The 14585-nt window shown below is 36.6% G+C and overlaps 1 protein-coding gene across 1 annotated transcript in view; it reads left to right on the forward strand.

The window, feature by feature from the left end:
• LOC130246437 (zinc finger MYM-type protein 4-like) overlaps positions 1–14228 on the forward strand; it is a 35156-nt gene extending 20928 nt beyond the window's left edge. The window contains 12 exon segments of the mRNA XM_056479382.1: positions 1775–1806; positions 1941–2040; positions 2147–2256; positions 4521–4692; positions 4774–5037; positions 6595–6689; positions 6819–6948; positions 8253–8404; positions 8495–8609; positions 11455–11694; positions 11766–11889; positions 13603–14228. Coding sequence (XP_056335357.1) covers positions 1775–1806; positions 1941–2040; positions 2147–2256; positions 4521–4692; positions 4774–5037; positions 6595–6689; positions 6819–6948; positions 8253–8404; positions 8495–8609; positions 11455–11694; positions 11766–11889; positions 13603–13822 — 1754 coding nt within the window. The 3' untranslated portion in view covers positions 13823–14228.
• Positions 14229–14585: the final 357 nt, after the last annotated feature.

The following is a 14585-nucleotide window of genomic DNA, read 5'->3' on the forward strand; positions in this document are numbered from 1 at the left end:
ACAGAGTTGTGTGTAGGTATAATGTGTCCACAGTCGTATTGGGGTGAAACAATGACATAAAAGTCTCTTTTTTATTTATTTATTTTTTTCTGTCTTTAAAATAGGATCCAAATTCCTCCCCTTTTGAGGCCCACCGCACCATGAAATAGGAGTGTGGTTTCCCTGCCCACTGAATTGATTGATAGCCATGTACTAACATGTTTCTGTTGTAACTTGTATAATCATATCAACAAGACAGGACTTGCGCAAAGCAACTGGGATTAAAAGATCTGTTCAGCTCACTGTGATCATCAATCAACATAAAATGTGAACAAGAATGAGTTTTACAAGTTTTAAAACGTTTTTAAAACGGTGCATGTTTGCAATAAATACAGCAAAATCGATGTAATTCATCACCACAGCCGCAAAGTGTCTGTACAATTCTAAAAGAAGACGCTTCAATCCCGGTTTGTGGACGTTAAATCAGGTTTATTTTGTACATTTTTAACATAACGTCCATACATCGGTGGATATTAATGTATATCCTGTCACATGTAATCCAGTAATGTACACACGTGTTTGTGTGTGTGTTTGTATGCGTGGAACGACATTGTGTGTGACTCATCATTGCAGAAAGGCTTGAATAAACTCCACAATAAATCAAATAATCATTGGGAAAGTTCTTACTGTAGTATTTCCCACAATGTTAAGTGAGAGCTGCTTCCTTCATGTCTGTCACTGTGCTGTTTCTCTGACACAGCCGGAGATTGAGGCACACTCTGACAGGCACGTGGGAACGGTGAGCGGTAGGAGAATAGGATTAAAGGCACAGGCAACAAAAACAGCTACATTGTGTTCAACACAGAAAATTACAAACTTCTGAAAGGTCGAATAAATAATCTGATGGGTGTTTTGAGCTGAAACTTTACAGACACGTTCTGGAGACACAAAAGACTTTTCTTAATTCTTGAAAAGTGGTCAAATTAGTGTCCTTTAAATTTGCTTATTGGTTTTTGTTTTTAACAATTGCAATGTGCTGCTGTCGAAAACTGAATAAAAAGCAATGAGAAATTCTTAATTTACAAATCTTGCTTAAAATCTTGTACATGAACTATGACAGATAATGCACATTTCATAAATATTTATCACCAGTGTTGAATTCAACAAATTTTATTGAAGTACTTTGACATTTTTTTGGAAAATGACACATTCGAAACATCATCACTCTGACGTTTTAATGAAAATATTAAGTGTAAGGGAATTGTGAAGACTTTCATGGTGCTACATATGCTGGCGGTGTGAATTACAAAGGTACTTGACTTGAAATAATTGGTGCTTTAAAAGTCCTTGAATTTGCTGTTTAAAAGAGTGGGAACCCTGTTTATAATCTTTCGCAAACTATTTAATTTGAAATTGGTATCTAACATCCTGGTTTCCAAGCTGTTCTGCAATTGCCTGACACAATCGGTCTTTGCTTAGCAAAGGTTTTGTGTTGCGAGATCAAGTGGATTAATTTCTGTGGTGACATTTTGGATTTTACCTTTCACTTGTATGGCGGCCCTGAATTATCAAAACACCCCTCAAAATGGCTTTTTGGATGCAAAAAATTGGGGGGAAAAAACAAACCTGATGATAGATAAAAGTATTAGAGGCAGTGTGTCAGTGTGATTATCACAACGCAAGGTCGAATAAATTTTTTAACGTGTGAATTTTAGATTCAGTGTACTGTAAACTTAAGATGTGTTGCTTTGTTTTGTTGCTCAAATCATTTACTTACAACTATTTGTTTCCTCAGGCTCTGTTCAAGCAGATGTGACCGTAAAACATGTGAGTTTATCAGCAAAAAAACTGTCTCGGAGTAACACAATATTAGTTGAAAACAAAATCAGATTCTCAAAGTGCTTGTTAGGATCAGTCCGATTAGATGTGAATTTAACATTTGCTCCTTTTTCTGCTATCAGAAACGTGATCTGAGATCCCAGATCCTAAAGAACAAATCCCCAAGCAAAAACAAATCCACAACCTGTAAACCCCACACCGCTGATGCTGGGATACAGATAGGTACTGGCTACTTCATGCAAATTTACCCTGTTTTTCTGCATTCTTTATTAATAAAGAATATATTTTCAAATCTGATGCTATGTATCTGAACTCTTGTGTCTTGCAGATGAGACACCGAAAGTGATAGTGCTGCCTGTTCCGGTGCCAGTCTATGTGCCGGTTCCCATGAATCTCTACTCTCAATATGTTCCAAAGTCTGTTGGGATGCCCCTTCCGGTACATCTACACCTTTCTCATCATCACTTTTACAAGTTCAAATAGTTTTGTTTATAGTGAGCATGTCAAATATTTTTAAGTGATCCTTTCCTACTTTCTACACTTTTACCTTGTTTTAGGTGGAATCACACAGATTTCAGATCTGAAATTGTGAGGCACACAACACTGCCTTTTTGGTTGACTTTAGAAAAGAGCAGTGTGCCGTATTTAAAAAAAAAATTATTATATGGGTGTGTAGGCGCTCAACACAAATGATTCTTGTAGTTATTTTCATTTATGTATTTTTTTTGTTCAACTTAAGGCATTCAGAGCTCCCAAGCAGCACACAAAACCTCTCGCTGCTAAAAAATAATAGTGTTCTGTGTTATCCAGACTCTAGTGTGTAATGTTACAAAGGAAGTCATTTATTTTTTTCCCCAGTTTTATTTTCAAATATATGTAAAACAAAGCATATTGCACAAACATTAACAAATATTTTGTTTTTATTGTTTACCAAAAGCAAATAGGAAAAAATCTCTATCAAAGAGATTTAAAAAATAAATTAATAATAATAAAAATGCATGCAACTAAGAAGTGAAAGGTAGATACACTAGAAAAGCTCCTCAGATTTTTTCCAGAAGTCCTTGGTGATCCTCTGACACTGAACAGAGGTTATTCAGGGCTGCAGTAGGAAATAAGTTCATTGATCCAATGTTGATGCAGAGTGAGAAGATTTTTAGCTCATTAAAATATTTTTTTCCACAAAGGAAGTAACTTTTGATACGAGTTTATAAGAATAATGACAAGATTTTACATGCATGTAGTTGTTTTGTATGTTAATGCCAGAGTAACTGAGGCACAGCTGTAAAGTCTCCGCCCCTTTTCAAAAAGAGATGAAGCTCATTTGCATGCTTGCTCTCAAACGGGCATTTGCAGCATGCTATTTGAGCAATATTACACAAGTAGCAGTGCAATATGGCTGTATATTGGCACTGGTGGGAGGTGTGCATATCGCACTGGTATGAGTGTGATTATTGCGTTTATGCAACAGTTCAATGGCATAATCGTCTATATAAAAAAGAAAATCAAACACAGAGTCTAAAAATCCTTTTGTATGAGGAACTACTTTTTTCCACCATTGCTTCACATCTGCAGCTAACGTCAGGACAGCAGAATCTGTTGCTACTTCACAAACGTCACTTGAGCTAGTATTTGAATGATTATCTAGCGTAATGTCTAAAGCAGACATTTCTGAAGGGCTGCAGCCCTGCACAGTTTAGTTCCAGCCCTGCTTCAACACACTTACCTGTATAGGTTTCAAACAAGACTGAAAGACTTAATTAGTTTGATCAGCTGTGTTTAATTAGGGTTGGAACTAAACTGTGCAGGGCTGCGGCCCTCCAGGAATTGAGTTTGACATACCTGGTCTAAAGTGATGACAAAACAGGTGATTTTGCTCACATTTTAAGATTATAAGGCTTGAACGGCATGAAATGCCATCAGTCTACAGAGATTTCCCAGTATTTCTGTGTTGCAATCGGGATATCACAAAAATTAATCCAGAGAAAAGCAAAGCAAACACTTCCAGAAACGCAACAATTACTACAGTATAAATGCAGCACTACAACATACAAAAAAGAGAGATCTACTTAGAATGTCACTTACCTGTTTTATAATAATTTGATCAGCTGTAGTTTGAAATGTACAACTGATCTCTGTGATCTCTGTCACCATCTTGTGGCAGAATGTCAACCGTCTTCGCTCTGCTCAGTATGACAGGCTGATGGATGCCGATGCGCTGTATCTCAGAAATTTTAAATAATTAAAATAGGCACTGTCTTTATAAATAAACTGCATAGTTGCAATCTAACAACTACATTCTCACCTGAAAAAAAACTCAAAAGTGCATTATGTTGTCCAACAGCTGCAATATTTGTTAAACTGTAGTGGCTTTATTGATCTCCTGTCACTCTAGGTTGGCTGAGTAATACACAATCGTAAGAAGGCTGTACGAGTGCTATTATTATGGGAATATTGCATGGCTATCAGCCAATTAAATTCGAGAACCAGACAGAACTGTTGTATAAAATAAATTACCTGTGGGGTATCAGTAGTTGACACATTTTTTTGGACACCTGTGACATTAAATTGTGTACAAAAAAAAACAACATAATGGTAATGCATGTTAAAGTGAATTAAGGCTACAGTCTTCGTTTAAGATTTAAACACTGAATGTCATTTTTCAGTCCATGATGATGTAAATGTCCCTTTAATTCTCTCCACAGGTACCAGTACCCTTGTTCTTCCCCACGACTCTGGACAGCGCCGAACACATTGTACAGACCATTCAGGAAATCAAAGAGAAGATCCCTGATGATCCTCTGGAGGCCGACCTCATCATGATGGCGGAGATGGTGGCGGAGGATGCAGAGAAGGAGAAACACATCAGCTCCTGTGGTAAATGAAGAAAGCATTGATGGTTTTAGTGTGTGGGCTCAATCAGCTATATCTCTAAAAAAGTCCTATTTTGCTTCTTAGATCAGACTGATAACATTATGGAGGATCTCGATTTGCAAGATCTTTCCAGTAATCTGAGCTGGGAGGAGGATCCTGTGTCTCCTGCTCAAATTTTGGATCAAACCCCAGAGCCTGAGCCACCACCACCACCTCCTGCTCCTGCTTCTACTCCTACTCCTACTTTAGCTCCTGCTCCTGCGCCATCATCCAGATCTGCCACAATGACACTTGTCTCCACCAAAGCAGGGGAGCCACTGATGGACTTGGAGGCAGATTTCCCAATTGGTAAAATTTCTGTTGAAGAGTTAATAAGAGTTAACAAACACTAGGGATGAACCGATACTATTTACGAACCCATATGAGTACTAGTATTTTCATTTGTGTACTCACTGATACAGAGTACTGATTCCAATACTTCTTAGATTTGGTTGCAATGAAAGTGCAATTAATTTTTAAGGAGGTATTATGTTTTGCTTGTAGCAAGAATGAACACCCAAATCACTAACAGAAGGCTATTCCAAGCCAAATATATACACACATTGTTGATAACCCTGTAAATTGATAGACCGATTAAGCATGGACGTTTAAACGGACAAGTTATTCTTACACTGACATGTCCACAACTTCACACATTACATAATCAAGTGTGTGCAGTTTATGTTACCTTATGGAGTCCCTCTCTTGACATTGCATATTGGGGACATGTAACCGATCAAATTGGCGACCTTCCGACTGGGAGTCGGTTGCTCTAATAAGCAGGCTAAAGGCCATGGCCTCTAGCGTCTGTCGCTAGAGCACCTTTTAGAAGTCAGAGGAGTGAGGTTTACCTGCACAGCACTTCACTAGCTGGCCTCCGTTACACTCACTCCCATCTGGGTCACGGCACCAATGTAACCCCGCCGGTCCTGCACCACCCAACCTGCTCAGAGCTGGGATCAAACCGGCAACCTTTCACATAGGAGTCGGTTGCTTTATCAAGGAGGCTAAAGATTATGGCGTCTGTCATTAGAGCAACTTTAGAAGTGAGAGAAGTGAGGTTTACCTGCGCAGCACTTCAATAGCTGGCCTCCATTACAGACGCATAATTTTATGCGTGGTTCTTCGTTATATTCACGAGTTCTGCTGTTAATCCACGGGTCAGGTAATCAAAAAGTAGGCTACATGATGTTTAAATATGGGTGGGTCGCGGGGAGGATAAGATCAAAAGTTGGTTATGTAAACTTTGACTACTTTCTCTAAAATATTAAGATGTTTTAAGTGATTTTTATCTTGACATGCTGCCACAAATACACATACTCTCATTTTAAAAATCGCGCAACCATCATCTCGCAATGTTTCTGAGTTTTCTCACTCTTTTGAACGAGTTTGTCCTTCCAAGGTAATCTGGGAATATTTTCAGTGCTGCGAATAGGGGATTGAAACTGACAGGCGAAATACATTTTTTTTGTCATTAACAGTGAAAACAGTTTAATAAAGACTTCTCTGAAACAATAATTCACTTTATATTTATACTATTATTTGATTTCACAAACCAGTTTGAGTTTTGGCTCTGAAGCATATAGTGGACTGGTTTTGAACACTTCACCTCTATTGAACTTGTTTATTTTGTAGATAACTGACCAACTAAACATACATTAAAATAAAGATACAAATAATACCAAACGAAATTAGTGTAAATGAAGTGTATTGTGGTATCGGCATTTCATGTACGATACAAGTACAAGTATTTTAACCAAGTATTGATCCGATACTGGTATCGGTGCATCCCTAACAAACGCAATCAAAGCTGTTTATGATCCTCCATTTAAACTTGATGTATATTTGGTTTCTTTCACATTTCAGAGACCATTGCGCTTCTCCGAGAGCAAATGGAAAATGATTCTGGAAAACGGAGATCTTGCAAGAAAGTACCTGATGGCTTATCTCAGAAGAAACGGGTAAAATAACTAAAGCAGCATTATTTCTAACCGCCATCTAAACACTCACACTTTTAAAGGCAATCTGATTTGATCCTGACATTATTCACGTCATCATAAAATGCTGAAAAGTCTGTTGTTTGCATGTAGGGTCGTAAGTGTGCATCCGTTCCTTCAAACATCCTCTCCAAACTTCAACACGAGTACGGCGTCAAGGCCTGGAGGGACTGGGTGCGCTGGAGAAACGCCCAACCCAACATGGATGCTCCCAAATTTGGCTGTAAGTCTTGTTTTGCTTTTTATCCAGCATTTCATTTCTCAAATAATATCTGTAATGTACTATATTTGATTCTGGAGCATCTTGACAAATGTAAATGAACCAGTGAAAGAAAGTTGGTTTAGTCAGTATACTTGTGGAACATTGTACCATTTAATAACAAGTTCAGACTACACGATGTCAGCCTGAGTTTTTATTTATTTACTTTTATTTATATATATATGTGTGTGTGTGTGTGTGTGTGTGTGTGTTATATTAGAGTTTAGGTTTTTTTTTTGCCAAAATTATCTTCTTCAAAAAGCTTCACTTTTTTTTTTCTCTCACTTCGAAGAAATATTTGTCTTATGGAGAGATAAAAGATATGTCCAAATTTATTATTATTATTTATACAAGATAGATAAATACATTTTAAAAACTGAACATAAGAAAAACTCCAAATAAATTTATTTTTTCTTATAACCACTTCAAGTAAAAGAGCTTGAAGTAAATATTTTTCACCCTATCATACCAAAATAATATGCAAGTAGAATGAAAACAAATAACATGTGACAGAAGTCGTCCTTTTTACTTCGAGGAACAAGTTGAAAACAATATCAGTGTAAAAAAAAAGTAAATCCTCTTTATCACTATTTATGACAATTACTTGTACACAGAATAAATTCAGCAGTTTAGATTGTTGAGGTTTAGTTGTCTGTATGCAAATTAAGTAATGTATCATTTGCATGTTGAAACATTTCAGAAAACTTGTAATTCAGTTTTTTGTTTGTTTGCTTTTCCCCCAGACTGTTTCGTTATAATTAATTAGCTGGAAAAGTTGTGATTTTTATTAGTTTGTTCATGTGGACTTTATTGGTTTAAAAAAATAAAAAATAAATAAATAAAAAAATAATAATAATAATAAAGTCCACATGAAGCGAAAACGGCGCCTTTTTTTTTTCCGTACTGTGACACAGTTCTTATTGAAATCGAATATGAAATGACAACAGTGGGCATGGCTTGTTTTTCTGCTGCAAGCTGATTGGATGTAGTAAAGTAGGTATTTCATTCAGAAAGAGGGTTTGGGGAGAGTTATTACAACCTAACAGACATCTCCTCGCCATTTCTGTTTGTTGCCAAAACTGACTGTTGGAGGGGTGTGTTTAGTGTGTTAGCCACGCCCAATACCTCAATCACTTAATCTAATTATGTAACTGAAAACAAACAGGAAGTGCATTTTCAGATTTTAATTTTAGATTGCAAGGGCAAACTATTTTTTTTCTTAATGACAGGCACAGATTACTTAAAAACGCTATTTTTATCTCCTACAGCGCGCAGTATGACACTAAAGGAGGACGTGTTGAAGTGTTGCACGGCAGAATTAAGCTACGGTCTCTGTAAGTTCATTACTGATGTCCGCCGACCCAATGGAGAGAAATACAGTCCTGACAGCATCTATTACCTCTGCTTGGGCATCCAGCAGGTAAACCCAGAAGAAAAGGCACAAACTAAACACAATCGGTCCGTGCTGTGTGGTTTGATTTGATTTAGTTCTCGTCATTCATGCTTGCAGTACCTGTTTGAGAACAATAGGATGGAGAACATTTTCTCAGACGTTTTCTACACTAAATTCTGCTGCGAAATGAGCAACGTACTCAAGGGGTGGAAACCAACTATTCTGCCTAGTGGTGAGTAGTTTTTGATCATGACCTGTTTACACCTGGTAATGAAAGGACGGTTCTCACAAAAACTTAATTTTAGTCACTGCTTGCTCTCGTATGGCTTCAAACATTTCTGAGTTGCTTTTTTCTGTTGAATACAAAAGAAGATATTTTGAAGAATGATGAAAACTTGTAACAATTAATTTTCAAAGTAGAAGAAAAGCACTAGAAATTATTGGCTACCAGGATACAGCATTAAAGCATTTTTAATAACATTAACTGTCAAAAGAGAATTTAATTGCAGAAAAGAGTAGACTACTGCACTAATTAGACATGAGAATTTTTAATTCTGAGATTAATCGCATCCAAATTAAGTTTATTTTGACAGCAAAATAGGTATATTTATGTGTACATACAAATACACACATGTATGTATACATTTGACAAAATGTTTATTTATGTTTAGATATAAAGTGTATATATATCTCTCAGTGGTCCCCAACCATTTTGACTGCAGACTGGTCAACGCTGGACGATTTTTCCTGGGGGGGGGGTGGTGTTTCGTAGGTTGCTAGGTGACCTTCAACCATTTTCTCAGAGGATGACAAGCTGACAAAACATTGCTGTAACTCTGATACAAGTTTTATGGAGAAAATTACAAAGCACTGCAGTGTTTCAGTCTTCTGTGTTTGTTTGAAATAATTACGTTACCGAAATATGTATATTCAATACAAGTTCAAGCTGATCGGTCAGTTCTTGTAACGTGACTCGCGGTGCGCTCCCGGCGTTTATTCAACTAGGTGCGTCTGGAAGGCATAAGTGTGTCACACCACTCACCTCCATTGGAAATAGCGAACTTGAGCGAACTCTAGAAAAGGGATATGCAAAGTGATCTCCATCAGTTGATCTTCTTCTTGTACAGACATGCTGGATTCACCTGATTTGTTGACAAATGGGTTGTGGATCTATTCCTTAGCAGTTCGTGGGTCCTTCACTGGGCCTTTTGCCCTTCGCAAAGAAAATTTCCGAAGATGTTGGTTTCTTACTCATTTTGCTGCTTGTGGGTTAAATTTGGGCACTCGAGTGAACGAGATGTAAGCAAGAGAATACGGTCATTTTTTTTAAATAATTTTTTTTTCTAAATAAAAGATTGTTTAGACTCAAAATGGAAATAATAAATGATTTCTGGTGCGGCCCGGTACCCCTTGACTTTCGTGCCGGTTCGCAGCCCGGTGGTTGAGGACCACTAATATATATAATATGATATAATATAATATGATACAAATTATATATACATTTGTTATATTTCAGAAAGAGCTTTAGAAAGAGCTTTATTGCCAGGTATGTTCACACATACGAGGAATTTGTTTTCGTGACAGAGCTTCTACAGCTTAATTATGTAACAGAATAGTTTTGTATAGTTCTGTTTCGATCACATGTACATAATAAATATATTACATACACGCTTTTACACTTTTAATATACACTCTTATTTTGGATGCGATTTAATCTTTGCCCAGCACTAATTTTTTTTTATTGTTAAAAGTGTCATTTTAAAAAATATTTAATATTTGAAAAAGAAAATGTCATTATAAGACTAAGTTAAGATGATTTTTAAAAACTTTCCTTTCAGAAAAAAACATTTTTTGGAATAGAGAGACAACATAAGCAGACCTATTTAAATCAAAATTTATATACAATGTTCCTACAAGGTCACATTACACAAAGCAAAAATATTTACCCTTTTCCACTCATACATAGAAAAGAAGTGTGGCTGTCCGTTTGTATCGAAATATCCTTGTTCCTGATAAATTACATCTTGGATGAAAACAAAACCTTGTCACTTTCAAAATAGCCTATCAAACAGCCCCAAGAGTGATAAAACTTACAAGCTTTAACCTTTGCATAAAAATAATTATAATTCTTCTTATGGTTTTGTCTTGAGAACAGTCTTAGTTAAAATTTATAAGAACATTCTAAGAGGATTTTTTTTGGTGAGGGAAGGGGTCAATTTAAAAAAACAGCAAGGAAATAATCAAGTCTGCATAAACTGAAAGTTGCTGAGACCTTTATTTCAGTATGTTGATGTGCTTTAAAATTAATTTTAGGTAGGGGGTCGGGGCTTTCCTTTTGTACATTTTCTCCTAGCAAACTAACGGTAAGAGGAGCATGGTTAACGGGAAAACTGGGCATCAAGACATGTATGGGCATTTTAAGATCGCTATGAAGCGTTGGCGTGTTTATTGGCTACTTATTTTCTCAATGTAAATTTCACTTAATGTCCGGATCAAGATCCCTTTGAGGGGAAAAATACAACCAAAAGCAGCGTATGTGGCATTGTGGGAGCATTTTGTATGACTACTTTTGGTGCTTTATAATGGGAATTGATTAAGTCATCTTACGTCAAATTAAGTCATCAAAAAGGTGCCCATGGTCCAAAACAAACTGGAATAAATGTGGATTTTTTTTTTTTATTAAGTAAATGTCAGGATTTTTTATATATATTTCTCAAAGAGGCACCAGTACTATAATATTAAGGAGTACATGTCTTGGTTCTCTTTAAAGATATTGTAGCTGAAGCCATCAAACTAACGTCAACAGGAAAGCACCACCACTCCTGAAAGTAAATGGTCTGACTGATTGAAGATGCAAAACAAAATTCAGCGGATTAATTCCTCACCTAAAGAAACTAGCATAATAAACATTGTACATTTTGATTTCATGTAGACTTTATGAAGGAATTTCTTAAAAATAGTCCACTAGTCTGTCCTGAGGTCACTAAAAATGCATGTTTATGAAACAGAGCCTCATAAATGAGTTGCTTGTTTGGCTGTCACTCTGCAAACATCAGCGTTTATTTTATTTTTTCCAGGTTATGTTCACTCTCGTGTGGAAGAGGAGTATCTGTGGAACTGTAAGCAGCTCGGGGCCTTTTCACCCGGCGTTCTGCTTAACACTTTAATCTATTTCTTCACAAAGTACTTCAACTACAGGACCGTGGAGCAGCACCGTCTCCTCTCTTTCGCTCACGTCAAACGTTACACTCGTGGGCCAGCCAATAGTAAAGTGTCCTTTCTGCGTTTCTACCCACCAAAAGAAGACACAAGTGATGGTCAGTAATCAGTCATACTTTAATAAGCTGTTGTTAATTATGTAACAGCTAATCATTTTTCTTAATAATAGATGGCGTCCCTGTAAAGAAAAGAAAGAAGGACGATGAAAGGCAAAGGGTGCTGAAGATAGGGCAGAATTCAGATAATCCTCTCCATTGTCCCGTCAGGCTTTACGAATTTTATCTCTCCAAATGGTATGTTGGAAGCTTTTTTTATTTTAAATGATTCTTGGTTGTCATCACTGTAATTAATTGGTTGTTGTTTGTGTCATTAAATGACTTCTCCTTTGACAAAACTAAAGTAAGGGATTGTTATTAATTTATTGGTCATTTAATTATAGTAATTTACAGTATACTTGCCTTAAATACTGAAAATAAATGTAATCATTCTGTAATCCTTCAGAATTTAATACTGATGAGTACTGTGAGCTTAATCCATTTGAGTAAACAAAGCAATTTGAGCACAGTAAATCCCAATAAACGAAAAGAACTCAAACAAACTGACTACTGTAAAACCTAATAAGTTAAGGCAACTCAGACCATTTGAGGAAACCGATTACTACAAACCATTTGAGTTAAAATACTAATCTATATGGCTAATATATACTAATCTAATACTGACTTTTATTTTGGATGTGATTAATTGTTTGACTCTGCTAGTTTTGACTTTTACTGTTTTTTTTTTGTGTGCAGTATTTCTGTTTAAGTTTTTACTTTTATCTGAAACTAACTGGAACTAAAAGGCCTCATTTGGCACCAAAGCAAGTTTATTTAAATAGCACATTTCATGCACAATGGTAATTCAAAGTGCTTTACATAAACAGAAATAAAAGAAACTAGTTTAAGAAAATAAAAGTGATTAAAACAGATAAAAACAAATGTGTTTAAAAACAGATTTTAATAGAATGAAAAAGAAAAGAAAGACAATAATGTGATCTGTCGGACGTAGCACAGTGCTCATTCAGTAAAGGCACAGCTAAACAGATGTGTTTTCAGTCTTGATTTGAATGTGCCTAATGTTGGAGCACATCTGATCATTTCTGGAAGCTGATTCCAGCAGCGAGGGGCCACAGGAGCTGAAGGGCGATTCACCCTGCTTTGAAAGAACTCTTGGAATTTCTACTTTACTTGATCCTAATGATCTGAGGGATCTGTTAGGTTTGCATTCAGTGAGAATATCTGTATTGTATTCAGGTCCTAGGCCATTTAGTAATTTATAGACAATAATACTAAAATCTATTCTGCATGTAACTGGGAGCCAGTGTAAAGACCTGAGGACATGTGTGATGTGCTCTGATTGTCTGGTTCTGGTCAGAATCCTGGCAGCAGAGTTCTGTATGTGCTGCAGCTGTCTTTTTGGGAAGGCCAGTGAGGAGGCCGTTACAGTAATCCACTCTGCTGCTGATAAAAGCATGAACAAGTTTCTTTAAGTCCTCCCTTTAAACAAAGCATCTAATTCTTGCAATGTTTTTGAGATGATAGTATGCTGATTTAGTTACTGCTCATATCTGACTCCAGAGTCACACCAAGATTCTTGACCTTATTTTTTTTTTTCGACCCTTAGAGCCAACGTACCCATTCACCTTGAGAACCTCATCTCTGTTCCCAAACGCAATCACTTCAGTTTTCTCTTTAATCGTGGCATTTAAAAAGTATTAAAAATGTCATCTCTGTTGTCTGTGCATTTAGATGGATGGATGGATGGATGGATAGATAGATAGATGGGTTAAGCAGTATTGAGTCTAATTACATCAATTTGGGTAAATACATTTTCAGCAATTAGTCAGATCATTTTAAAACTATTTTAATAATGTCATTAGTTATTCATTTCTGTTTTGACTGAACTTACCTAACGTTGTCATCAAACTGTTATATTTGTTTATTTATGTATAATTTTTATTCCTGCAGCTCGCCAGGCATTAGGCATCACGCGACCAAGTTTTACCTTAGCCCCGAGCGCTCCTGTGTTCCCAGCAGCCCTACGTGGTTCTCCATCAGTGCTCTGAGCGACGAGGCTCTGGACAGCATGTTATCCCGCATCCTCACAGTCAGAGAGCTTCATATGGAGACAGAGCAAACAACCGCTGACACCGATTCAGACAGCGACTCTGACTACAATCAGTTTTAAGACCACAAAACAGAGCACGTCCTCTGAAGTTGTTCTGGAAAGCAAGCGGTTTGTTATTGTGTCCGTTGTCGTTCATTCTGTTATATATTACTGGCTCTAGATACCAATATGTCTTGTTCCCCGACATCTTTCATTTTTTCAAAGTTTCTCCCGGATGTCCAGGATGCTTGAACTCCTCCAGTAGTGGAAGCTGATCACTCATTAAACACCAGTGGGATTATTGTAAGTCACCACATTATGTATTCTATCGATACATTAAAGACATTGGCAGCATCATTCCAAAAAAACACTATTTTGACATTTGCTGTTCTTCATCGCAAACCATGTTAGTATGTATTGAATGAATGTTCCTGAAATTATGGATGTTTTTGTTTTTTTATGGATGATAAAAACACTACGAAACTAATTCAAGCCTTCAATCTTTATTTTTCTGAAATTATTGTTTGTTTTATGGATAAAAACACTACGAAACTAATTTAAGCCTTCAATCTTTATTTTTCTGAAATTATTGATATCATTGTTTGTTTTATGGAGAGAAAAAAAACACTAAGAAACTAATTCAAGTCTTCAATCTTTAATATTCCAGAAATTATGGATGTTGTTGTTTCGGGATGCTATGATCAATCGGCTGGAGATCGGTATCGGACGATAATCACATTTGATGACTCGATTGTTACTCGCTCATCTGGCCGATCTCATGAACGGACCGCAAATGTTTATTTATGCATTTATAAGCAGAGGAAGATGTACGTGCGCACTTGGG

Source organism: Danio aesculapii, chromosome 19 (assembly GCF_903798145.1).
Source record: "Danio aesculapii chromosome 19, fDanAes4.1, whole genome shotgun sequence".
Classification (NCBI taxonomy): Eukaryota; Metazoa; Chordata; class Actinopteri; order Cypriniformes; family Danionidae; genus Danio; species Danio aesculapii.